The sequence below is a fragment of the Pleurodeles waltl genome, chromosome 2_2, assembly GCF_031143425.1.
Source record: "Pleurodeles waltl isolate 20211129_DDA chromosome 2_2, aPleWal1.hap1.20221129, whole genome shotgun sequence".
NCBI lineage: Eukaryota > Metazoa > Chordata > Amphibia > Caudata > Salamandridae > Pleurodeles > Pleurodeles waltl.
The window spans coordinates 194,847,969-194,873,454 of record NC_090439.1 but is presented as its reverse complement, the minus strand read 5'-3'; the positions used below and the strand labels follow the sequence as shown (position 1 = coordinate 194,873,454).

The window sequence follows — 25,486 nt, the reverse complement described above, 5'->3', positions numbered from 1 at the left end:
ACAGACTGGCAAAGAGGTGCAGCTGCAGAAAGCTAAAAGCACCCCACCCCCTGTGCAATCCCCCCCCTTTATACTGGCAAAAAGTGCAACTACATATCTAGGAGGGGTGGGTGGTAGATGTGGGAAGATATGCTGAAAGGAGATGGTAATCCCCTAACCATTTTGAGGAGGGCAAAATGAGAGGCAGTTAGAGCCTCCATACATCACGGATAATAGGAACGGAGACAATGAGGGAGAGAAAATAAGAACCTCTGGGAGGAAAGCAATAAGGGAGTCTGAAGAGTAATATCAAAGTCAACAAACTGAATGAATATCCAGTCATGGCAACATAAAAAGTTACTTTACCCACGGAAACTGGACAAATAAGAAGGGTACACTAACCACGTGTATCAAGTTATGGCTGCGAGTGGAAAAGAGGCGACATCAGCAACTGTAATGCTAGCTGTATTTAACCAACTCCATCTCGACCACGGACTCCATTTTGTGCTTAGCTTCAGGTGCCTGTTGTCACATCGGTGGCACAGGGTTTTTCCACACCAAGCTTGTTTTCCACATAGAATATGTTTGCGCTTCTCACCAGTACGGAGTTACACTGTTAAGAAAATAACATGGGGGATGCAGACAATAGATGTGATGGGAGTCACAGCCTAGGAATGTTTTCATTACTAAAAAGTACTGCTCCTGTGAGTCGGGAATGCGCATTGGGGGAGGGCCTGTTCCTTTGTGGGTTTTTGACGCAGACCGAGTACATCCACCATTTGAAGTCAATAAGCACAGAGAGTGTTTGGGTTCTAGAATCTTCCTCTTGAGTTTAAGGTATATAAAGATGTGGAACCTTAGCACTGAGGCAGAAGGAACTCATTTTGGGGGTGGACACAATGCCAAAATCATATTCCATTTGGGAAGTTTCTCCTGTCTCAGCCGTCCAGGGATCCTCAGCTTGATGTTGGCAAGGGTGATGCTGGATTCACTTCCCATGGTGATTCATTTTTAATTATCTAGCTTGACCGTAGAGATAGATAGATAGATAGATAGATAGATAGATAGATAGATATATATATATATATATATATATATCTATGTATGTTTTTTTTTTTTCCCATTGTTGATGTATTGCACTTTTTATGCCTGTCATTTAGTCGCTGTGAGTATTTTAGCATTTACATGTGTTTTACTGCATCCAAGTTAAATGCTCATGTTTATATTTTCGTGTGCTTCTATTGGATACCTGGTAAGTGCCTTAAAAAAATGTGTTACTAAGAGTGCTGCATTCCTTGGCATAGTTTTAATCTTAGTTTGAAGCAAAGCAGAAGAATTTGGCGTTGGCAGGATACGAAGTAAATGCTTTAAAAGTGAAAATGTTTGGCAAAAAGTCAAAAGCAGTTTCCCATGTGCCAAATGACCTACCAGGTTGGGAAAAAGCACTCTAAGATGTTCTTGTGAATGAATGGGAGTGTGGAGCAGGCTTATGCGAAAATTGGAGTGAATGTCTTGTCAATGCTAAACCAAAAAGAAGTATTAATTTGCTTGCAAAAAGTGCCAGTAAAGTGGGTATTTTAGGCAGGTGGGGCATTACTGAAGGACGGTGTCAGCAAGGAACAGATTTATGGGATAGATAACAAGAGTCAGTGGGAGATGTACTGCAAGCGAGGGCTGGATGGAAAGGAGGGGAGCAGAAAAGTAAATAAGCAGGAGACAAAATGAGTTTATTAGTGGAAGTCACAGATGCAGACGGAAGGAAAAGAAAGAGAAAAATATTTCTCCAAGGGGGAAGGCGGAGCAAGATTTAAATATCGAGCAGTTGACTGAGGAAAACAGAGAATGGGGGGAATCTCCTAGCAGATTTGAGAGCATATATCCAGATTTGACTTGGGCAAACGTTGACAGGTTTAAATCAGATTAGGAAATAGGCCAAGCTCCGTTACAGGGATAGGCTTGCATCGATAACAGACCTAATTTTGATTGAGAAATTCAGTGGAAGAATAAAAATGTTAAAAAGGTTCGGGCCTTGGTAGACACTGGAGCAGAGGCCTCTTTAATTTATGAAAATCTGAAAAAGTTTACAGGTCAGCGCTACACCATCACAGGGTTAGATGGAAAGCAAACTCCTGCAGTGCAGACTAATGTTCAAATTAAAATAGGGAGAACACCAAAAAGAGAATATACTGTTTTGATTGTGTCCCTCCTAGAGTATATATTGGGAATTGACATTTTGAAGGGGATGACTCTATACTTGGATGATGGTTGTTATCAATTTGGAGCAAAGCGATACACTTCAGATGCAGCCATGGGGTGGGTCATCTGAATACCCCCAGTGAAGGTGCCCCAGCAACCAAGGTGGTTCGTTTGAAACAGTACCGAATTCTGTGAGGACAAGAGAAATAAGTAAGACTATACAGGAGTTGATAGAGGCAGTTGTGGTGGCTCCAGTCACCACTAAGTGGAACAATCCTTTGAGGCCTGTGCGTCGAGCGGATGGGTGCTATAGAATGACGATCGATTATCGCGAATTGAACAAACATACACCCCTGCTGATGGCTGCAGTCCCAGACCCCATCACTTTGATTGAAAGGATACAAAACAATAAAGGGACAAACGGTGGATAATCAATCCAGATAAGACACAAGGACCCTCTCAAAATGTGGCGTTTCTAGGAATTTGGTGGAATCAGGGACATATGGAGATGTTGGCACAGGTAAGACAAAAGATACTAGAATTTGCTACGCCCCGTAATAAGAAGGAGGCTCAGCAATTCATTGGATTGTTTGGTTTTTGGAGACAGCATATCCCTCACTTGAGTCAGTTTTTGGCCCCTTTTGTACAAAGTGACAAAAAAGAAGCATGAGTTTGAATGGGGAGAGGTGCAGCAGTGTGTGTCTGTGTTGGCAAAGAGATGATTCAATAGGCTTTAGACTTATGGCCAGTTAAGGAAGGAGACATTGGGCCTGATTCTAACTTTGGAGGACGGTGTTAAACCGTCCCAAAAGTGGCGGATATACCACCTACCGTATTACGAGTTCCATAGGATATAATGGACTCGTAATACGGTAGGTGGTATATCCGCCACTTTTGGGACGGTTTAACACCGTCCTCCAAAGTTAGAATCAGGCCCATTGTGTTATATGTAACCGTTCAGAAGCAATATGCAAATCGGAGTATGTGTCAAAAACAGGGAAGAAAGAGGGTGCCCCTGGGTTTCTGGACCACAAATCTACCAGATGCTGGAGAGCAATACACTCCCTTTGAGAAACAGCTACTAGAGTGTTACTGGGCTCTAGTGGACACAGAGCAAATGATCCTAGGTCACAGTGTAATTCTGAGACCCGAGATTCCTATAATGCAGTGGGTGACGAGTTCACCTAAAACTCACCGGATAGAACATGCACAAGAGGCCAGAGTGATCAAGTGAAGTGGTATATACAGGACCGGGCCAAGAGTGGGACCAGCCGGGACAGCGGCCCTGCAAAAAACAGGTGGCATAGGCTCCTGTGTAGGATGATGAGAAGGTGCAGGAGATACCAGAGATAAAAGAATCACCCGTTAGGTGGGGTGAGCTATTTGAATCCTTGTCACCTGAGGATAGGAAGCATGTATGGTTCACTGATGGTTCAACCAAGAATGTGGGGGCTAAAAGACATTGGAAGGTGGTGTCCTATAACCCTGTCACCAAGAAGCCGCTTTCCACTACAAGAGAAGGGAATAGTAGTCAATGTGCAGAACTGTAAGCTGTCTATCAAGCGTTAAAACAGGAACTTCCTAGGACATGTCACATTTATACTGATTCTTGGTCCACCACTAATGGGTTAGCCACCTGGCTTCCCACAAGGAATGCACATAACTGGCAAATATATTCCAAGGAGGTGTGGGTCAAAGAACTGTGGCAAGAAATTAGGGAAATGCTAGAGCAAAGTACTGTTACTGTGTATCATGTAGATGCCCACTGCCCCACGGATTCACTACAACGATGGTTCAATTCCTTTGCAGACGACAAATCCAAAATCTCCAAGGCAGAAGTGTCAACGCAGGATTCTGACTTGGATGGCTAAATGGGTGCACCAAAAATGTGGATGCCTGGGAGAGAAGGCTACTTACAGGTGGGCAGACATTAGAGGGATGCATATTCCCCTAGACTTAATAAAAACAGTGATGATGCAGTGTCCTATTTGTCAACACACACATCAGAGATCTGTCATGAAAACTGTCAAAGGTCAGCTGGGGAGATGGAAGTTGCCAGGGCAGATATGGAAGACTGATTATATTGGACCAGTACCATTGGAGAAGTCCTAGCAAAAGGCAGGGACAATGCATGGTTAGTCAGGAAACCAGGACAGGTAAAGTGAAAGCACGTACCAGCTGATAAATTATTTGTGAGAATGATAATACTTGTCTCCTTTACAGATCATAATATAAGGTGTCTTTGTGCTGATTGCGCCATCTGGTCAGTGTTTGGGAGTGTCCATGAGGGGTTGGTAGAGACTGAAAGTCCCCGGCTCCAAAGTGATTGACCGACTGGTCTCTCCTGTGGATTCTCTTCAGATTCTGCTTGCAAGTTTCCTTCAGGAATCCTCTGCAACAACTTCAGACTCTTCTGACCTCGGATCAACCGCAGCCTGGTCAAAAAAAAAAACGCTGTAACTGCAACAAAGTAAGTGCCTACAAGAGATACTTTTCTTCAGCAACCTCAGCTCCAAGTCAACAACTGCAACAGTTTCCACGGTGTGCACTCTCTGGGGACTCCCTGTCTTCATCCTGCACCAGAAGGACCGAAGAAATATCCTGTGGAGTGACAAAGTCACTCCCCTGCTCCAAGCAGGAACCTTCCAAGATGACAACCGGTACCCTGGGATTCCTCTCACAGGGACGAGCGTGCTTCTAAGGACACAGAGGGTGGACATCATCGACATAGACTGTCCTGAGGTCCTGCTGACGCAATTTGGGGGAGGTAAGACCTTGCCTTCCCTGAGAGCAACGGTACCCCTTTATACTGCCTCCTCACCTCCTGAGGCCTCTGTGCACTCTTTGCAAAATTCCTTCGTGCACAGCCTGGCCCAGGTCCCCAGCACTCCATCCTGTGACGCTCAACTTGCTGAGTTCTTCTCCGGCTGCATGGGACCTTCCTTTGTTGTGCTGCATCAACAGTATTTTGCACCTCCTTTGTTCCCATGTCCTGGGACCTCCGGGGGTGCTGGCTGGCATCCTGAGGGCTCTCTAAAGTGCTGAGAGCCCCCTCTTCCTCCTCACACAGAGTTGAGGCCCCCAGGTCCCTCCTGGTGCCATCCAGTGCCATTTTGACACAAAACGCACTTTTGTCGTAGCCAAGGCTTGTTGGCGACTTCCAACATGAAATCACGTCTGCAAAGCTCTTCACACTGTGGGACATCTTTTGCATCATGCAGGAACACGCTGGCATCTTCCTTGGGTGCATTTCTGCAGTCTTCAACTAACCATGGACTCTTCTTTTGCACCCTTTTCTGGGTTGGCAGGGGCTCCTGTCCTTCCTGGAACTTCTTTCGACCTCTGGACTTGGTCCCCTTTCTTTGCAGGTCTTCAGGTCCAGGAATCCAGCAGCTGTTCTTTGCAGACTTGGTTGGCTGCTGCAAAATCCCAATCACGAGGTGTAGTGTGTCCTAAGGAAACTTACAGTACTTTACTCCTGCTTTTCTGGGCTCTTGGGTGGGGTAATTTACTTACCTTTACTGTATTCTTGCTCTCCCAGCAATTCTCTACACACTACACTTGTCTAGGAGGGGAATTTGTGATTCACATTCCACTTTCTTAGTATATGGTTTGTGTTGCCCCTATACCTATTTTCTCCCATTGCAATCATTAGCCTTTCCTATTGCTTGCTTTGTTCTATGACTATTTACTTGTCTAATGTTGGTGTCTAGTGTATATATTGTGTATAATACTTACCTCCAGAAGGAGTATTGTATCCAAGATATTTTTGGTACTGTGTCACCCAAATAAATACCTTTATTTTTGGTAACACTGAGTACATTTCACTAATAAGGGATAACTGAACCTGGTTTAAGGTGTAAGTACCTACATCAAACCAGGCCAGACTCCTATAATAGGTAGCTATGACAATGTGACTGATTTACTTTTTGTGCCTTTTCTTTCTAGATACCTACTGTGCTGCTTAATAGTTTTTCTCTTAGATGTTTTTCCAAATTCATGTTTTAAACTGTTTTCGCATGAAGTGCCACATGCCAATGCTAATCTGTGTTAGGTATGGTTCTGATTCTGAGACGTTGACCTATAAATTGACAAATGATTGATGGACTGATTTGCTGAACTCTGCTACTCATGTTAACATATCCATTGTTACTGGCTTATGTTGAGGCATTAGAATGTAGGTTTCCTCAAGTTCTGATCAGGTTATGTTATTGGTGGTCACTAATTAATTAATCTTGAGTGGATCTAATAAAGTTTGAATTAACCTTGTGACTTAGTATTGTAACTAATAAGGAAATAAACTTGATAAACCGTATAATTGAGTTGTGGTTATCACTGAAATGTTGATGCTATTAACTGAGGATTCATGTTTTCTTAACGGTCATCGATTACTACATAGCTAGGATACTCCATGCGAATCAAAAGGTTCATCGACCTATAGCGTCCCCTTGTAAGTGTACTTACTATGGACCAGGCGCTCTAGCAGCTTCACACAGTGTAAGGGGTTCACGAGTTGGGTTCGACCCAACTTAACTGCTACACCATCACTTATGCTTAAATATGCCCACCAGTTTACGAGAATACATCCCCGATGTAACCGTGTATTCCACCCCGACTGTTGGCCCCTCTCACCTGCACGCTTAATTTGCGGTTGTTGGTGGGTTGAAGCTGTTGCTGGTTGAGGCAGCGCAGCTGCTCCGGCAAACGGATCGCCTTTGTTCTGAAGTTAGACTGGGTGCTGTTCTCTGGTCTGATCTTTTTTTGGCCAACTTTTAGCTTAACTTTCTGAAAATCATCCTGACGCCGCCTTTTTTTAGCCATACTGCTACAAAACGGCACCAGGAATAACAAAACGCGTAGGCACGAGTTTAGGCTGTCAGGAAAGAGGTTTGAGCCTCCCGGGGCACCGTTCACTTTAGTGCAGTTTCCTGTATCTCTGACCCAGGGAGACAGACACTAGTGCGGGATGGACATCCTTTTCGACACACGTCTATTGCGGCCATCTTGGGAAAGAAATAACTAGAAGCATCTGGGAGAGTTTCAAAGTTAACGATAAATAAATATGTTTTGCTTTATTTGGTTAACGCTCATTTTGGGAAAACACGGATTAGCATTAGGTCTCTTTTAAGTAGAATTTTCAAAATTTAAGATGTTATTATTCTTGAGGACTGTAGTATATTGCAGAACGTAATCCTATACAACATAGTTATCAATGAGGACTTACATTGTATTATTTTTAATGGCTCTCTGCAGTCACATTCACTGAATAGGCATAAACGGAATTCACGACGTTAGTGCTTCGAGCGAAAACCCCCGTTAGCACGCATTGGCAAATCTGTTACGTCCATTGGGCTCTTTTGACATCGCCTTCTAACAACACAAACGCCAGGCCGCCCCTAGCAGTACATAAATGAAGAGGCCATGTTGGAAGTGTTGGGTTTCTGCCCTTATCAAGAGTAAATTAGTCTATTTAAAAACTGACAGCATTATCAGTAATCATTTGTAGTGCCGCGGAGTACTATTTTAGAACACATTCTTAAAAGCAATACGTTCGCATTTCAATTACTCTGTTATCCAACTATCATTTTTTTCAAGAAACATTCGGCTAAACACGTCATAAAACTACGTGCTAATTCAGGTGGATTCACTCCTTGTCCGGCGTGCATCAATGCGTTCTATTACTTAGCGGCACTATGATTTACTGGATTACCTCGTCTTTCTTCGTGTTTTCTCCTTACGTGCATGCAGACATCCCTCTGGGAAACACTTCCGTTGGGCATGTGAGTAGCAAGCATGGTGGCTCCCGTTGTGCAGATGTGCCATGTCGCTTGTTGTGCAAACAGAACTCCGCAGTCAGTTTCGTGGGGGAGAGCAGGACTCATTGCTTTCGGGACCTGTCATTCCATCGCCTTGTACCATCCTGAGGTAAAGAGGGAGGTATCGGTAGCAATAGCATAGATACCTTTCAGTAACCAATATAGCAATATGCCCAGCATTTATATAAAAGTGACCCACATTAGTTAAGTAGATAGCTAAACAAGTGGCCCATGTGGAAAGGCACACTATGTACATTTTTGGAAGGTTTAAAAGTCTGCATGAATGTGAGCTGGATGCATGCAATGTTTGTTTTAATATTAGTATAATGCACAGTAAAAATCTGCCCACCAAACCATAACACAGACCCGCAAACAGCGAAAATAAGTAATGGCAAATCCAATAGCTCTCGCTTTAATGAGATTGTTTTTTCTGTTGTAGAAATCCACAAGATCTTGGCAATCCGAGAGCTATTTGCACTGTAAATAAGAATATATTTGAGCCATGTGTTGTGAAGTGGAGTGCGTGTATATGGTGAGTGCAGTTAACTGGTTGGTATACCGTTCCCTCTCCACGGCTCCCCAGCCTGGTCTGAAGCTCTGGTTTCCTGTGGTGGGTTCTTCCTTGACCGGGATAGGATGGCATATGAAAAGAATGTAACTTTAAGGCGTCCATCCTAACCTACAATTTCCTTGGCTGGAATAACAGGGGCCTCAATAGTATGACTAAGAGACATAAGGTGCACACGTACTTAAAGAGAAGAGGGGTGCATATAGCTCTCTGTCAAGTCTCACCTCCAGTAAGAGGGTCACACTCTGTCTTTGCAGTATCAGACTTATAAGCAGAAAATATGCATATTAAGAAGTTGGTAAATAGTATTATGTACGAGAGTAAATAATAGAAGTAAGATAGTTACTTATTTAACTTAAACATAAATGTATTGCAGTGTCCCATCAGCATTCTAGAGAGTACTACAGTCGGAGAAATAAAGAGATCTAACTGGATAACACATATGCTAATAAAGTGATAATCAAATCCAACATCTCTCAGTATCACAGACATTGCAAGATGCAACCTTATTTGGACCCCCCCCTCCTCCCCCCCTTTGGGGAGAGCTGTGGTGTATTGCCGCTTTCGCGTGCAGCCGGTCTCCACGGAGACGCCGAGTGTGTTTACCTCGAGCGGTCTCCGCGGAGAGCGAGGCGCGGGGGCGAGGAACGACGGTTGATGGGAGGTCGGATGGCTGGGGTATAAAGTAATAAACAAGACCTACTTAATCCTTGGCTGAATCTTTTCTGTGTCTTCGGGACCCCATTTCACATTGGCGACGAGGATGGCTCAAGGTGCCCCAACATCGTATTGAATATTTTCAAAGATCGAGGCTGTTCAGCTGTGTTTTTTCTCCGTGTTGGACAACAGGCTGAGTGAAGCGCTCAGCGGTGAAGATATTCAGAGTTGATTTTGGCGAAGTGTTATTCCTGGTATGCTGTTTCCTGGAGGCGTGGCCTAAGTATTTCCCTTAAAGGGATGGTTTAAGTTACAGCATTAAAGGGGAAGGTATTCTTTGCTGGTCAGCTGTTATAAACATTTAAAGGAGAAGAAGCTGGATGGTGACAACTGCATACGGTGACAGGCACACCTTCAAGAACGATTTAGCCTGTTTCGTACATTGTACAGTGTTCAGCTGTCATAGACAGTTTCAAAGGTGAAGTGGCTGGATGGTGACAACTGCATACAGTGACAGGCACACCTTTAAGAACGCTTTAGCCTGCTTTGTACATTGTACAGTGACAGGCACACTTTAATCACCTAAGAACATTTCTACATTGTTGTGTACATTGTACAGTAACTGTAACGTATTTGTATGTGGTGTTTTTATTTTTGTACACTCACTCATATAATGGAAAGTGCTTGCTGTTATTCTTGATTTGGGGGGTTCAGAAGTTTGTTGTAGCACAGGTATAGCAGTATTTATAAGGAAGTGTTTTCGGTTGGTTACTAAAGATTATCTAAAATAATAATGCAGAATGTAACACCCCCTCCTTTCTTTTTAAGTAGTCCTGGAGATCCAACATATCCGTGGACTAAGTGGAAGAAAATGTTTGTTCATTACGCTAGGGTTTGTGGACCGACACTCAGCGCGGAGAGGAAACATGTACTTTTGATGCACTGTTTGGGGGGTGAGGGTCAAGAGGTAATGGAAAACTTACCAGATTTAAGTATTGAAGAGTCTAGAAATCTAAATGAATATGAACTCTGCATTAAGAAATTAGACAAACATTATATTCCGAGAGTCAGTACGATAATGGAAAGATACTATTTTGGCAGAAGAGAACAAGGAAAGGATGAATCGGTGGAAGAGTACATTACAAGTTTGAGGAAACTAGCTGCGTCTTGTAAATTTGGAACGTTGGTAGATGAAAGAATAAGAGACCAGTTTGTACTGAGATGCAGTAGCGACAAAATAAGGGAGGAATTGTGGTTAAAAGACGAACCACCTTTGGAAGAAGTAATATTAGTGGCAAAAGGAGTTGAGCACATGCTTAAGTGTGTTAAAGAATTAAATTGTAACAAGGGTATGACTGGAGAATTTCCGAAGGTGGATGAGGTAGTATGTGAAGTGAAAAGCAAAGAACTTAGTATAATGAAGGAAAAAGAGGATGAGTTTAAGTTTAAAGGAGAATGTTTTTGTTGTGGGAGGAGTGGCCACAAAGCTAATGCAAGCAATTGTCCAGCATTGAATGTAGTGTGCAATGGGTGCAGAAGGAAAGGTCACTACTATAAATGTTGCCGTAATAAGAAGAAAAGGAATGGAAGTAGCAGCATGATGAGAGAGATTAAAGAGGTGTCTCAAGATGTGGTTTTCCAAGTTAAAACAGGTGGTAAGAGTGAGGAACATCCGAGTGAGGTAGTGAATGTAGAGGGTGTTGATTTGTGGATGAAGTTTGATTCCTGTTCACAGTTAACAATTATTTCAAAGAAGAGTTTTGATTTATTAACAAATAAGGATAGAGTGTTAAAAAAAATGGATGTACGGCCAGGAGGTTATGGTGGACAACCTATAAAAATTTTAGGATATTTTGAGGGTCATCTTGAATTAAAAGGGAGACATTTAGTTGGAAAGATCTATGTGTCCAACCAGGGGGACAACCTTTTAAGTTGGACACATCAGAGGTTGCTAGGGGTTGTGTTGAATCCTAATGCACAACCACAAGTGCAAGTGCAGTGTATTAACGGTATTGAAGGGGAGTTAGTCTCTGAATTTCCTGAGGTGTTCGTGGAGAGGTTAGGGTGTTTAAAAGGATACAAACATAGAATTAAATTGAAGAAGGGTGCCATTCCGCTAGTAGCTAAAGTGAGGAAAATTCCGTTGGCGCTGCAAGATTCAGTGGTGTTGGAACTTAAGAGACTGCAGGATTTGGGCATCATTGAAGAAGTGGAAGCAACAGAATGGTTGGCGCCCATAGTTGTAGCAAGGAAGGGAGATGGGGACATCAGATTATGTGTGGACCTTAGAGCTTTGAACAGAGAGGTTGTAGTTGACAAATTTCCCCTTCCTAATATTGAAGAAATTGTGTCCACAGTTGGGGGAGCAAAATATTTCTCGACGCTAGATTTAACATCGGCGTATCATCAGGTAGAGTTGGAGGAAAATTCGCAAGAGTTGACGGCATTTATTACACCTTTTGGTGCCTTTAAATTTAAGAGGATGCCTTTTGGACTCGTATCAGCAGCCTCTGTGTTCCAATGCATAAGATTTTGGGAAATGTAGGTGGAGTGAAGTGTTATCAGGATGACATTTTGGTTTTTGCAGATACAGCGACAGAACATTGGGAGCGTGTGAGGGTGGTGTTGAGTAGACTAAGTCATGCAGGTTTTTCTCTTAAAAGGAAAAAATGTAGGTTTGGTCTAACAGAAGTGGAGTACCTGGGACATTTGATCACAGGGGAAGGCGTAAAACCCAAACCTGAGTTGGTTATGACAATAAAAAGATTATCAAGTCCTCAAACCAAGGATGAAGTGAGTTCCTTTCTGGGGATGGTAGAGTACTATGGGGGATACATCAGGAATTTGTCAGGGAAGACGGAGAACATGAGAGGACTTCTAAAGAAGGGAAAGGAGTTCATTTGGGACACTGAATGTGAAGATGAATTTGTAAAAATTAAGGATGAACTGAATAATGCTCCATGTCTTCAGGCTTTTAAACCGGGCAGGCCTACTATTATTGTCACCGATGCCAGTGCCAAAGGATTGGGTGCGATTTTGATGCAAGATGACAAAGGAAAGAAGTGTTTGATTGCTTGTGCATCTAAAGCTCTGAGTGGTGCCGAGTGTAATTACTCAGTAATTGAAAGAGAGTCATTGTCTATACACTGGGCACTAAAGAAATTCAGACATTTTGTTTGGGGTACGGAGTTTGTAGTGTTTTCTGATCACAAACCTTTGGTGGAGGTGTTTAGTAGCAAAGGTTTGAAGTGTATATCTGCAAGGATAAGAAGGTGGATCATTTCTTTACAAGAATTCAAATTTAAAGTAGAATATCTTCCGGGCACATTAAATTTTAGTGCGGATTGTTTGTCCAGATTAGTTGTGAAAGATGAGAAGGAGGGTGAATGTAAAGTTTTACCTGGGCAGGAGGATGTTGCTTGTGATTTATTCTGTGATGTATGTGAAATTTCATGTGGAGTGATAACTGAGAGTGAGTGGAAAAAGCTGTGAAGGATGATTTAGAACTAACTGAGGTGTGCAAAGCATTAGAAAATGGAAGATTTATATCACTGGATAGAGTATGGAATTTGATAAAAAAATGAATTAGCAGTGGATAATGAGATGCTGTTGAGAGGCACGAGATTAGTGCCACCTGAAGTGTTAAGGGTAAGATCATGAACCAAGCACATGAAGGCCATCTAGGTATTGTTAAAACAAAAGAAAATGTGAGGGAAAATTTATGGTGGCCAGGAATGGATTTGCAGGTGGAACGAGTAGTCAGAGAGTGTATTCAATGTGCACAGAGCGATAAAATATTAAAAACTCACAATATTCCGATGTGTTGTAGGAAGTTGCCATGCAAACCCTGGGATGAAGTTGCTATAGACATTGTGGATCCATTATCAGGGGAACACTGTAATCCATATCTGATTGTGTTAATTGACTTATACTCCAGGTGGGTTGAGGTAAAAAATGTAGGTGATGTTTCCTCTTCCAGTGTGATAAGTTTTTTAGAAGACATTTTTAGGAAAGAAGGTTTTCCAAAATCTCTATTATCAGACAATGGTCCACAATTTTGTTCTACGATGTTTGAGAAATTTATGAGTGAGTGCGGGATCAAGCACAAGAAATCAGCAATATATCATCCCGAGACAAATGGTGCAGTAGAGAGATTTAATACATTTCTCAAAGAAAGTATCCAACTGGCAAAGGCAAACTTTTTGAGTTGGCGAGTAGAGTTGTTGAAGAGGATTACAACTTATCGGTTTGCTCCGCATGCTACCACTGGAAAATCTCCTTTTGTACTGTTCAAGAAAAGGTTACCTAATACCAAGTTGTGTCCCGGGTGGATGGAGTGGAAGAAAAAAGGGTTCAATTTAGACAATTCTGATTGGCGAGATAGAGAACTAAGACTCATAGAGAAGAGAAAGCAAGAATTTGATGCGAGGAAAAAGGTTTCAAATGTGAACATATCTGTGGGTGATATAGTGAAGATAAGGGCACCTATAGGGTGTGCAAAAGGATCAAAATTCACAAGACCCTATGTAGTTATCAAACTATTTAAAAACGCTATAAAAACGTCCGATGGGAGAATTTGGAACATGAACCGAGTTGTTTGGATTAAGGATGTGGTTCAACCAGAATCGAGTATGGAAGATAATATTAGAGGAGGATTTTGGTCAAGAACACAAAATGACAGCTCTGATGGAGTGACTGGATGTGATGGGATGAGGAGAAGTAGTCGGAGAAAAGTCTCTCCTGAGCATCTTAAAGACTATGTTTTAAATTGATTGTAATTGTTCTATGGTAATGATAGGATGGTTTACTTTGTATTTTTGAGGGATAGTATTGCATTCTCTAATTGAGTGTGCATCAAAATTCAGTATGTACGTAACACAGTTCTTAATGTTAATGTTTGTTATTATAAAGGGGGAGATGTGTGGTGTATTACCGCTTTCGCGTGCAGCCGGTCTCCACGGAGACGCCGAGTGTGTTTACCTCGAGCGGTCTCCGCGGAGAGCGAGGCGCGGGGGCAAGGAACGACGGTTGATGGGAGGTCGGATGGCTGGGGTATAAAGTAATAAACAAGACCTACTTAATCCTTGGCTGAATCTTTTCCGTGTCTTCGGGACCCCATTTCACATTGGCGACGAGGATGGCTCAAGGTGCCTTCCCCCCTTCGGGGAGAGCCACCCTCAGCATCATGGTCCTTAACATAGGATTGGCATATTTGATCTCCACCAAATGTATATGTGCTGTCTCATCGCGTTTTTCATACCTAATCAATACTGGGCAATGGTTCCTGTAGTTTAAAAAATGTACCACAAAAACCTGGGAGCTCAGAGTCGGTCTTAGAGCCAGGGATTGTTGAGCTTTCTCAATAATAAACATACCTTTTAAAGCTTGATAATTGAATTACTCCAGCAACATTTTTTTGACATAGGTTTATACTTTAATGCTGGTTATTGATTCCAGGCTCAAGTTATTAATTTTAATATACTAGCATCTAGTCAATTGACTTATTTTTTAACCCTGATCACTGCCAAAACGTCCATCGTTTTCATGAGTTTTTTCATCCCAAGTATTGGCTTCGGCCTCTACATAAGAGGGATGACTCATGTCCATAATTAACCTTGTCACCACTTTATCCAGCAGTTCTTTCATGTGATCCTTCCTTGCAGTTATCGTGATAATTTTGCCATCTGTACAGGTTATTCACCTTATGCCCCATCACATCTATCTTCTATTGGTCTGCTTCAGCAGGCAGATCACCAACTATGACCACCCAAACATTGGGTATTCAGATGCACCTTGTACCTGTTTTTCCAGAGACAGTAGTATGGGAGCCAAGTTTACCAAATTATTTCTGGGGCCCAGCGCCTGTTCCCATGAGTAGGTCCATTTCCATTGTATGGCCTATCGGATGTCCGCATTCATGTGCCTCAAGGGTGATGAATAATCAAAAAGACCAGTGACTGAGGATATGTTTCAGACTCCAAAACTACTGATGAATTACTTACTTATTAATTTTGTATAGGGCCAACCTTCCAGCTAGCGCTGGTCACCCAACTGCAGCTTCTTGGTCCTAGAAAGCAGAAAACCAGTTAAGAAGAGTAGATGGTGGGGGCGTGGCCAAGATGGTGACTGCTGGGCCTGGTAAGTATCCTGCTTACCGTAGCAGACCGGTCCCGTGGCTCCCGTGCGGAGACCCGAAGCACCCAGGGAGACTCCAACTGCACTTTGCCTGAATCAGCAGCACGGGGGCCGCACAGCGGGACTCGTTTGACCCCGGGCCGACGATGCACCGTGCGCGGTAGTACCGTTCCTGCATTCCACAGGTGGTGCTCGGCTGATCCCTGGGTGTGTCGGTGGGGGACTGATGGATGCTCGGTGAAGCAGGACCAGACCACCACGAGGCAGTGGTGGCTTTGCAGGCGGCATGGGATCGCAGCCGCGCTGCATGAGGAACCGCAGTATGACAGGCCCGATGATCCATGGATCGGAGGCGGGCCACAGGATAAGCTTGCCGCAGTAGGCGGATAGCGATACTAACAAAGACCGTATGGTTCCATAGGGTCCCATTTGAAGACAAAAGACACAAGGTGAGAAGAGCTCCGCAACTGCTTTCAGCCGCAGCGACTCACTGGGGTCATATAGGAAATGCGAGGAACTGGAGGAGGCCATTGACCACGTGGCGAAGAATCATGGATTGTAGCCATGAGACCCCAGAGCGACGGCAAACAAATGGGGAGTGTCTGGTGTGCTTGTAAAGACTGCAATGGACAACCAGGAAGATATGGCTGCACCCTGGGGTAGGGGGTGATCTAGCCCGGAGATCCCTCACAACGTGGGGGCCATCGCAGGCATTGAGGCGCTATGGAGGAGGGGAGCACCTAAGCCCTTGTAGACATTTGACTACCGCCCTGCCCTGATGGGGCTGACATTTATAGGCAGTAACTAGCACTGCTGTGTAGGTTTTACAATCAGAGTACCCCGAGGTGGCTAAGGGGTTCAATTGACTATTTCGGTGTGACTGTGTACGGTGGCTCTCCCTTTGCTACACCCATAGCAGGGGAGGGAGCTCCCTACGCGACAACTTGGCTGTGGTGGCAAACCCCACCCTCCTTGCAGCGCCATGGGAAAGTCACATCCCACCAAAGCAGCGGGAGACACGGCGCTGCCCGAAGATGTCTCCACATCAGACCTATCCCCACACTTGGATAACTTTCGGCATCTTGAATCCTCACTCAGTGGCCTCTGAGAAGTTCGAGGAAATCCTACATGCTATACTGGACACCAAAACCTTGCTAGAGGCCAACTTTTACTCAATGTCGTTAGAGGTGAACCTATTAAGAGCAGACCACTGCAAGCAGGCGGACAGGGTCAGCTTGGCAGAATCGGTCACACAAACTTTGCCACCAACTATTCAGGAATTGCAAACAAAAATAGCGACTATGCAAGAGGAAATACCCGCTTTACATCGTAGGGCGGAAGAATGCTTGCTGCATGATAACATTCGGTTTATTGGTTTCCCTGAAAGATCAGAGCTTCCTTTTGCTGAACTCTTCTTGGAGGAGTGGCTCCTGCACATGGTGCTGAAAGACAAAATACTTCCTTTGTCCTCAGTGGAAAGAGGCCATCACATCCCAGGACACCCTCCTAAGGCGGGAGCGCCACCACGCCCTCTTATTGCCCGTTTATTAAATTTCCGGGACCGCAAACTTATTCTTCAACTGTTTCGCACTAAGGTTCCCTGGCACTTTGGCAATGCCAAGATCTCAGCCTATTCAGACTATACTATGGAAGTACAGCATAGGTGTAGTTCCTGCACAAAAGTAAAAAAAAATAAAAATAAATAAAAAGGCTATGAGAATTGCAGCTTTAATGTGCTCTCCTCTTCCCAGCGAAACATAAAGTTCTAGATGAAAAACAAAAACCACACGTTTTCCAGACGCCAGAGCATGTGTGGACCTGGCTGCACGCCAAGGGTTTGTGCTGCGAAACTTGGAACGGAGGAGGACGCAGACACATAGGTGACGCCTAAACCTAAGCGTCATCGAAGGAAGCCCCCACGAACCCGATCTGACCGGGATCACGCAGCTGCAGAGCAGGCTCGGGCTGTTCAGGCGGTGGCACTGCACCAAACCAATTCATTTACTCCAATATCATGAGTGACTCTGGGTCAGAGATTTGCAAATTGGAGGCTTCTTCAATCTGCAGCACTGCGGTCCCCTATGTCACCCCTGGTTCTGTAGATGGCTTTATATGACTCTTCCCCCCCCCCCACCTCCCATATGTTGCTAACTGATGAGCCACTGCTGCAACCTCGCTTCCGTGCGTCCCTGGCATCGACAGGGATTATTTGTTGGTAACGACTATATGGAGCCCTCCACACCAAGATCCAGGCCCCAACAAGGTGCCCTGGAGCGCACTTGATAGTCACGCCTCCACTCCATGCCAACTTGAACACATTATCTAACATGTTATCATCACAATCATTGCTGTGCAAATGTTTATGTGTATTGGGCGACATACCACAAGGTTTCGGCCCTGGGGTTATGGTTACTGCATTTGGGGTGTCTTGTAATCTGCATGCTTGTTCTGTAGTGTTTTGCAATGTCTTGTTTGGACACAGAGTTGTTCCTTTACATGTGGGACACTTTCACTGTGGGTGAATATGGGAGGTTTTTCTTGTGTGGGATGGAGGGGTCGAGGAGCAGCTGGTTGCTCAACAGGCTCTTCCACATACACTATATTAGACATGATACCTGACACCCTACCATCGGCATATACTCTGCGATACAGAATTATGACATGGAACGTGCGCGGCATGGCATCCCTCACTAAACGTCATAAGGTGTACTCATATCTTAAACGCAGACAGGTTAACATTGTAATGCTTCAGGAGACGCATCTTAGAGCCACAGAGCTAGATCGGTTACGGGCCAGATGGCAAGGACAAACGTTTGGTACTACTATATCCGCCTATGCAAGGGGGGTTCTTTTATGGATAGCTCCGGGAGTCCCCTTCACACTGATCGCCCAGAGGATAGACTCGGAGGGACGTTATGTTATATGGAGGGTCGGATGGATATGGCTCCTCTTAATTTAGCAGCAATATATGCACCCAACGCTAATCAAACAAGCTTCCTAGATTCTCTTAACCACTGCTTTTTTGTGATCCACTACTTCTGGCGATATGGGGGGGGGAGACTTTAACTGCATCCCGGATTTACACCTTGACTGCTCCCACCCCTCTCTGCCACGAGCAGCAGTACCTCCTGTCATTTCAAAAGATGGAGCGCACATATGGACCTTCATGACGTGTGGCGCCTGTGCCACCCGCAAGAATGCGAGTACTCGTTCTACTCACCCGTCCATGACCTACACACTAGGATAGATATTCTTTTCGGCACTACCCAAACAGGCCCTCTCTTGAATCGGTCAGAATACCTAGCACGAAGACATTCAGACCATAACCCATGGTGGCGACTCTGTCATGGGGCACACAACACCCGTCATCCCTAATTGGCACCTACAACTTAAGACCCTTTTGGACCCACCATTCCGTGATGCGCTATCACAGTGCACCTGGCACTTCTTTGAAACAAATGCTGGTTCCGCTTCATCTCGTGCCATGGAGTGGGAGGCACATAAGGTGGTGATCCTGTGGTCACTGTTTGGAACCTACTTTGGGGAGGGAGGGGTTAGACGGCAACTGATGCGTGACCTCTCTACTACAGAATGAGACTTGCATCAAACAGAGGTACAGGTTGCTAAGCGAACTGAATCGCGCTCACAGCTTCGCCAACACCTTCTCCACTGCAAAAAGGTGGAAGCCACCTTGATCCATCATGACTTCCGTACACAAATGGCTCTACAACATGCCCAGGGAGATCGCTTGGGTAAGTTGCTTGGCTCCTCCGGGGAGAACACTGATTCGTCTACCTCATGGCACGATAGTTACCTCACAGATGGCTATTAATGAAGCATAGCGGGACTAGCATCAAAAGCTCTATGAGAGACCAGCAGCCTCCTCATCTGAACTGCATGCAGGAGTTTCTAAGCGGCGTATCCCTTCCCAGGCTTTCCAGTACCCAATGCGATACTACTGAGGAACCCATTGAAATAGATGAAATCAAGGAGGCCATTTCCCAAATTACTTGTAACAAAACCCCGGACACGGATGGCCTACCCAATGAATATTATGCCACTTATTCCACTGCTGTAACACAGCGACTCTTGGAGGGGTTTCAAGAGGCATTTGAACTGGGTCGCTTGACAGAATCCTTACGTGAGGCCTTAATAGTGGTATTACCTAAACCGGGACGTGATCCCTTGTTAAGTCGTACCGACCCCTTTCTTTATTAAATCTGGACTGCAAGATATTAGGGAAGATCCTGTCAAACCGCTTACTGTGAGAAAGTATCCTCTTTCTAGCCTTGTTACCCCCACTTTTGGCCTGTTTGTGAGTATATGTCAGGGAGTTTTCACTGTCTCACTGGGATCCTGCTAGCAAGGGCCCAGTGCTCATAGTGAAAACCCTATGTTGTAAGTGTGGTTGTTATGTGTCACTGGGATCCTGCTAGCCAGGACCCCAGTGCTCATAAGTTTGTGGCCTATATGCATGTGTTCCCTGTGTGATGCCTAACTGTCTCACTGAGGCTCTGCTAACCAGAACCTCAGTGGTTATGCTCTCTCTGCTTTCCAAATTTGTCACTAACAGGCTAGTGACTAAATTTCACCAATTCACATTGGCATACTAGTACACCCATATAATTCCCTAGTATATGATACTGAGGTACCCAGGGTATTGGGGTTCCAGGAGATCCCTATGGGCTGCAGCATTTCTTTTGCCACCCATAGGGAGATCTGACAATTCTTACACAGGCCTGCCAGTGCAGCCTGAGTGAAATAACGTCCACGTTATTTCACAGCCATTTACCACTGCACTTAAGTAACTTCTAAGTCACCTATATGTCTAACCTTCACCTGGTGAAGGTTGGGTGCAAAGTGACTTAGTGTGTGGGCACCCTGGCACTAGCCAAGGTGCCCCCACATCGTTCAGGGCAAATTCCCCGGACTTTGTGAGTGCGGGGAATCCATTACACGCGTGCACTATACATAGGTCACTACCTATGTATAGCGTCACAATGGTAACTCCGAACATGGCCATGTAAAATGTCTAAGATCATGGAATTGTCACCCCAATGCCATTCTGGTCTCTAGCACAGAACCCGGGTACTGCCAAACTGCCTTTTCAGGGTTTGCACTGCAGCTGCTGCTGCTGCCAACCCCTCAAACAGGTTTCTGCCCCCCCGGGGTCCAGGCAGCCCTGGTCCAGGAAGGCAGAACAAAGGATTTCCTCTGAGAAAGGGTGTTACACCCTCTCCCTTTGGAAATAGGTGTAAAGGCTGGGGAGGAGTAGCCTCCCCCAGCCTCTGGAAATGCTATGATGGGCACAGATGCTGCCCATCTCTGCATAAGCCAGTCTACACCGGTTCAGGGATCCCCCAGCCCTGCTCTGGTGCGAAACTGGACAAAGGAAAGGGGAGTGACCACTCCCCTGACCTGCACCTCCCAGGGGAGGTGCCCAGAGCTCCTCCAGTGTGTCCCAGACCTCTGCCATTTTGGAAACAGAAGTGTCTGTGGCACACTGGACTGCTCTGAGTGGCCAGTGCCAGCAGGTGACGTCAGAGGCTCCTTCTGATAGGCTCTTACCTCTCTTGGTAGCCAATCCTCATTCCTAGGTAGCCAAACCTCCTTTTCTGGCTATTTAGTGTCTCTGCTTTGGGGATCTCACCAGATAACGAATGCAAGAGCTCACCAGAGTTCCTCTGCATCTCCCTCTTCACCTTCTACCAAAGGATCGACCGCTGACTGCTCAGGACTCCTGCAAAACCGCAACAAAGTAGTAAGACGACTACTAGCAACCTTGTATCACTTCATCCTGCCGGCTTTCTCGACTGTTTCCAGGAGGTGCATGCTCTGGGGGTAGCCTGCCTCCTTCTTGCACCAGGAGCTCTAAAGAAATCTCCTGTGGGTCGACGGAATCTTCCCCCTGCAACCGCAGGCAACAAAACACTGCATCACCGGTCCCCTGGGTCCCCTCTCAGCACGACGAGCGTGGTCCCTGGAACTCAGCAACTCTGTCCAAGTGACTCCCACAGTCCAGTGACTCTTTATTCCAAGTTTGGTGGAGGTAAGTCCTTGCCTCCCCACGCTAGACTGCATTGGTGGGTACCGCGTGATTTGCAGCTGCTCCAGCTCCTGTGCACTCTTCCAGGATTTCCTTCGTGCACAGCCAAGCCTGGGTCCCCGACACTCTAACCTGCAGTGCACAACCTTCTGAGTTGTCCTCCGGCGTCCTGGGACTCCCTTTTGTGACTCGGCGTGGACTCCGGTTCACTCCTCTTCCAAGTGCCTGTTCCGGTACTTCTGCGGGTGCTGCCTGCTTCTGTGAGGGCTCCCTGACCTGCTGGGTGCCCCCTCTGTCTCCTCATCCAAGTGGCGACATCCTGGTCCCTCCTGGGCCACAGCAGCATCCAAAAACCCTAACTGCGACCCTTGCAGCTAGCAAGGCTTGTTTGCGGTCTTTCTGCATGGGAACACCTCTGCAAGCTTCTTCATGACGTGGGACATCCATCCACCAAAGGGGAAGTTCCTAGTCCTCTTCGTTCTTGCAAAACACCAAGCTTCTTCCATCCGGTGGCAGCTTCCTTGCACCCTCAGCTGGCATTTCCTGGGCTCCTGCCCACTCTCGACACTGTCGCAACTCTTGGACTTGGTCCCATTGTCTTACAGGTACTCAGGTCCGGAAATCCACTGTTGTTGCATTGCTGGTGTTGGTTTTCCTTGCAGAATCCCCCTATCACGACTTCTGTGCTCTCTGGGGGTTGTAGGTGCACTTTACACCTACCTTTCAGGGTCTTGGGGTGGGCTATTTTTCTAGCCCTCACTGTTTTCTTACAGTCCCAGCGACCCTCTACAAGCTCACATAGGTTTGGGGTCCATTCGTGGTTCACATTCCAATTTTGGAGTATATGGTTTGATTTGCCCCTATCCCTATGTGCTCCTATTGCAATCTGTTGTAACTTTACACTGCTTGCATTACTTCCTTTTGCTATTACTTGCATAATTTTGGTTTGTGTACATATATCTTGTGTATATTTCTCATCCTCATACTGAGGGTACTCACTGAGATACTTTTGGCATATTGTCATAAAAATAAAGTACCTTTATTTTTAGTATATCTGGGTATTGTGTTTTATTATGATATTGTGCACATGACACCACTGGTATAATAGGAGCTTTACATGTCTCCTAGTTCAGCCTAAGCTGCTTTGCCATAGCTACCTTCTATCAGCCTAAACTGCTAGAAACACCTCTTCTACACTAATAAGGGATAACTGGACCTGGCACAAGGTGTAAGTACCTCTGGTACCCACTACAAGCCAGGCCAGCCTCCTACACTTACTTCCTGTAATACAGAAACTAGTCCACCCTGATCAATCAGGCTTCATACCGGGCCACCGTACTTTCCTTAACATATGGCGCCTGTTACATATCATTCATAATTCCCCATCTGATGCCCTGGACCGTGTAGCAGTCTCCTTAGACATAGAAAAAGCCTTTGACACCCTGGGCTAGTATTTCCTGTTTGCAAGTCTTGAGGCCATGGGATGCGGACCGCGACTTCTGAGATGGATCAGCGCATTGTATGCAGAACCGCTAGCCAGAGTAAAATCGGGACAGGTGATATCCAATAGCTTTGCTATACAGAGAGGAATGCAGCAGGGGTGCCCGCTATCACCACCTCTGGTTGCTTTGGCTGTGGATCCCCTTACTTGTTACTTGAGTGAACGTGCTGGGATCTGGGGAATTCCAGAATTGGGGCATTACCATGTTGTTTCTCTGTACGCAGATGGTGCTGTCATTTATGTTTGGGATGTACGAGCTACACTCCGGTGACTCATACAATTCCTGGAGACCTTCGGGGAGGCCCCTGGTTTACGGGTGAATTGGCCCAAATCATGTATATTTCCGCTAGCCCCCTCCCAGCCCCTGCCAACAGAGAGATCCTGGTTGACTCGCAACTGCAGTGGAACTATGACTCCTTTAAGTATTTAGGAGTCAAAGTTTATCATACAGCACGTGATCTTCTCGAAGGTAATCTACACAAAGTAGTCGTGCATATCTGTAATTCCCTCACTTACTGGCAATCTTTGTCACTGTCGCCAATTGAATTGACTGAGTGATGATATCTGAGCTATTAATCCTCCCCAGATTGCTTTATTTATTCTCAGTGCTACCTGTAGAGGTGCGGCGTGTTCGTGTGTTTTTTTTTTTTTTTCTTGTTTTTTTTTAAAGACACTCAATGGTCTGCTTCTTGAATTGATTTGGGGAGATGGACGCAGTAGGGTAGCCCTGTCTAGGCTCCAAAGACCAATGACAGAGGGTGGACTGGGAGCTCCCAACTTCGAATTATACTATGCAGCGGCTCAATTGCAATGGCCTGGTTATTTTCGCAAGGCTGTCCGGATTCGCCCAGTGTGCAGGCCCAAATAGAGAATGTTGCGGTCTACACTTGGTTAACAGACTCCAGTGGCCCCAATAGACCAATGACGCAACTGATGAAGGTGGCACACACATGCTGGCACCGCTTCATACATCTTAAGGGCCCATACTCGTCGGAGATCTCCATTTGGTATATAACCGGGATAACAAAAAAGACACGAGTGTAGGAAAATGGCTCCCTGTTGCACTTACCCCCCATGTTTTGCCTGCTATTGATGCTGACTTGACTGAGAAGTGTGCTGAGGCCCTGCTAACCAGACCCCAGCACCAGTGTTCTTTAACTAAAAATGTACCATTGTTTCCACAATTGGCACACCCATGGCACACAGATAAGTCCCTTGTAAAAGGTACCAGTGTTACCAAGGGCCCTGTGACCAGGGAATGTCCCTAAGGGCTGCAGCATATGCTGTGCCACCCTAAGGGACCCCTCACCTAACACATGAACACTGCCATTGCAGATTGTGTGTGTTGGTGGTGAGAAAAAGGCAAAGTCGACATGGCATCCCCCTCCGGATGCCATGCACACACAATGCTGCCTGTGGCATAGGTAAGTCACCCCACTAGCAGGCCTTACAGCCCTAAGGCAGGGTGCACTATACCACAGGTGAGGACATAGCTGCATGAGCAATATGCCCCTACAGTGTCTAAGTCTATTCTTAGACATTGTAAGTACAGTGTGGCCATATTAAGTATATGGTCTAGGAGTTTGTCAAAAATGAACTCCACAGCTCCATAATGGCTACACCGAATACTGGGAAGTTTGGTATCAAACTTCTCAGAATAATAAACCCACACTGATGCCAGTGTTGGATTTATCACAAAATGCTTACAGAGGGCATCTTAGAACATGCCCCCTGTAATTTACCCAATCCTTCAGTGCATGTCAGAGTCACCAGATCCTCGGGGTCTGTGCACGTTCCCAACACTTCCACCACTAAACAGCTCCAATACTCTGATTAGATTTATCACAGAGTCTAAGAGAGTCCAAGCGGCGAAAAGGGGATTAGGAAGGGAACAGCTGGGAAGGAGACCTGTAGGAAGCAAGAGGTTAAAACACAACATCAAAATTACATCTCATGAAATCAGTACCATGCTATAACTCTAAGCTTTGTCATTTCTGAAAACATGAAACAACCCTAGAAATAATTCTAGAACTGACTAGGATTTTTGATGACCAAATACCTGGGAAGGAGACAATAAAAAGTTAAATAGAACTTTCAGATTCAAGTACTTTTACTTTCTTTAGCATGGGAAAAATAAATTGCGCACATTGCAGGTTTTTATATGAGTACTAAACACCATGAAGGATTGTGCACCATGAAATCACACAATGTATATTCAAGGAATAAATCACGCAACTTGTCAACTCGAAATGCTACCAAGGAAATATCTTAGAACGGTAGCGCACAGTAATTGACATCTTTTATACACAAGGAAAGAATTGCGCGTCTTGCCGATTCGAACACCACCATGACACTGCCAGGAAATGGTAACGCGTAATGAATATCATGAATTAACCAAGAGAACGAATCGCGCATCTTGCCGATTCAAATACCACCATGAAAATGCCTCTGAAATGGTAGCTTACAATGAATCACACACAGGGAAAGAATTGCGCGTGCTGCCGATTCAAAGGCCACCATGAAAATGCCAAGAAATGGTAGCGCACAATGAGTAACATGAAAAGCTCTCAAGAAAAAAAGAATTGCGC

General features: G+C 45.3%; 2 protein-coding genes across 9 annotated transcripts in view; one reads left to right on the top strand and one right to left on the bottom strand.

Moving 5' to 3' along the window:
* The window catches only part of TEX10 (testis expressed 10), a 646,375-nt gene extending 638,874 nt beyond the window's left edge, over positions 1–7,501 (bottom strand). Inside the window, exon 1 of one of the 2 annotated variants that reach the window (XM_069219626.1) lies at positions 7,400–7,501. Coding sequence is in view for 1 of the 2 variants with exons in the window: in XM_069219625.1 (XP_069075726.1) it covers positions 6,808–6,996 (189 nt within the window). In the remaining variant the exon portion in view is untranslated. Of the gene's footprint in view, positions 1–6,807; positions 7,117–7,399 lie in introns of those variants that run through there. The other variant, XM_069219625.1, reaches the window with a different exon arrangement.
* A 344-nt stretch (positions 7,502–7,845) lies between these two features.
* Positions 7,846–25,486, top strand: part of ELP2 (elongator acetyltransferase complex subunit 2) — a 1,253,630-nt gene continuing 1,235,989 nt past the window's right edge. For 2 of the 7 annotated variants that reach the window (XM_069219617.1, XM_069219616.1), the window contains exon 1: positions 7,848–8,100. In XM_069219617.1, the coding sequence (XP_069075718.1) occupies positions 7,969–8,100 (132 nt within the window). In that variant the 5' untranslated portion in view covers positions 7,848–7,968. Of the gene's footprint in view, positions 8,101–25,486 lie in introns of all 7 variants that reach the window. The other 5 variants (XM_069219624.1, XM_069219618.1, XM_069219622.1 and 2 more) reach the window with 4 other exon arrangements.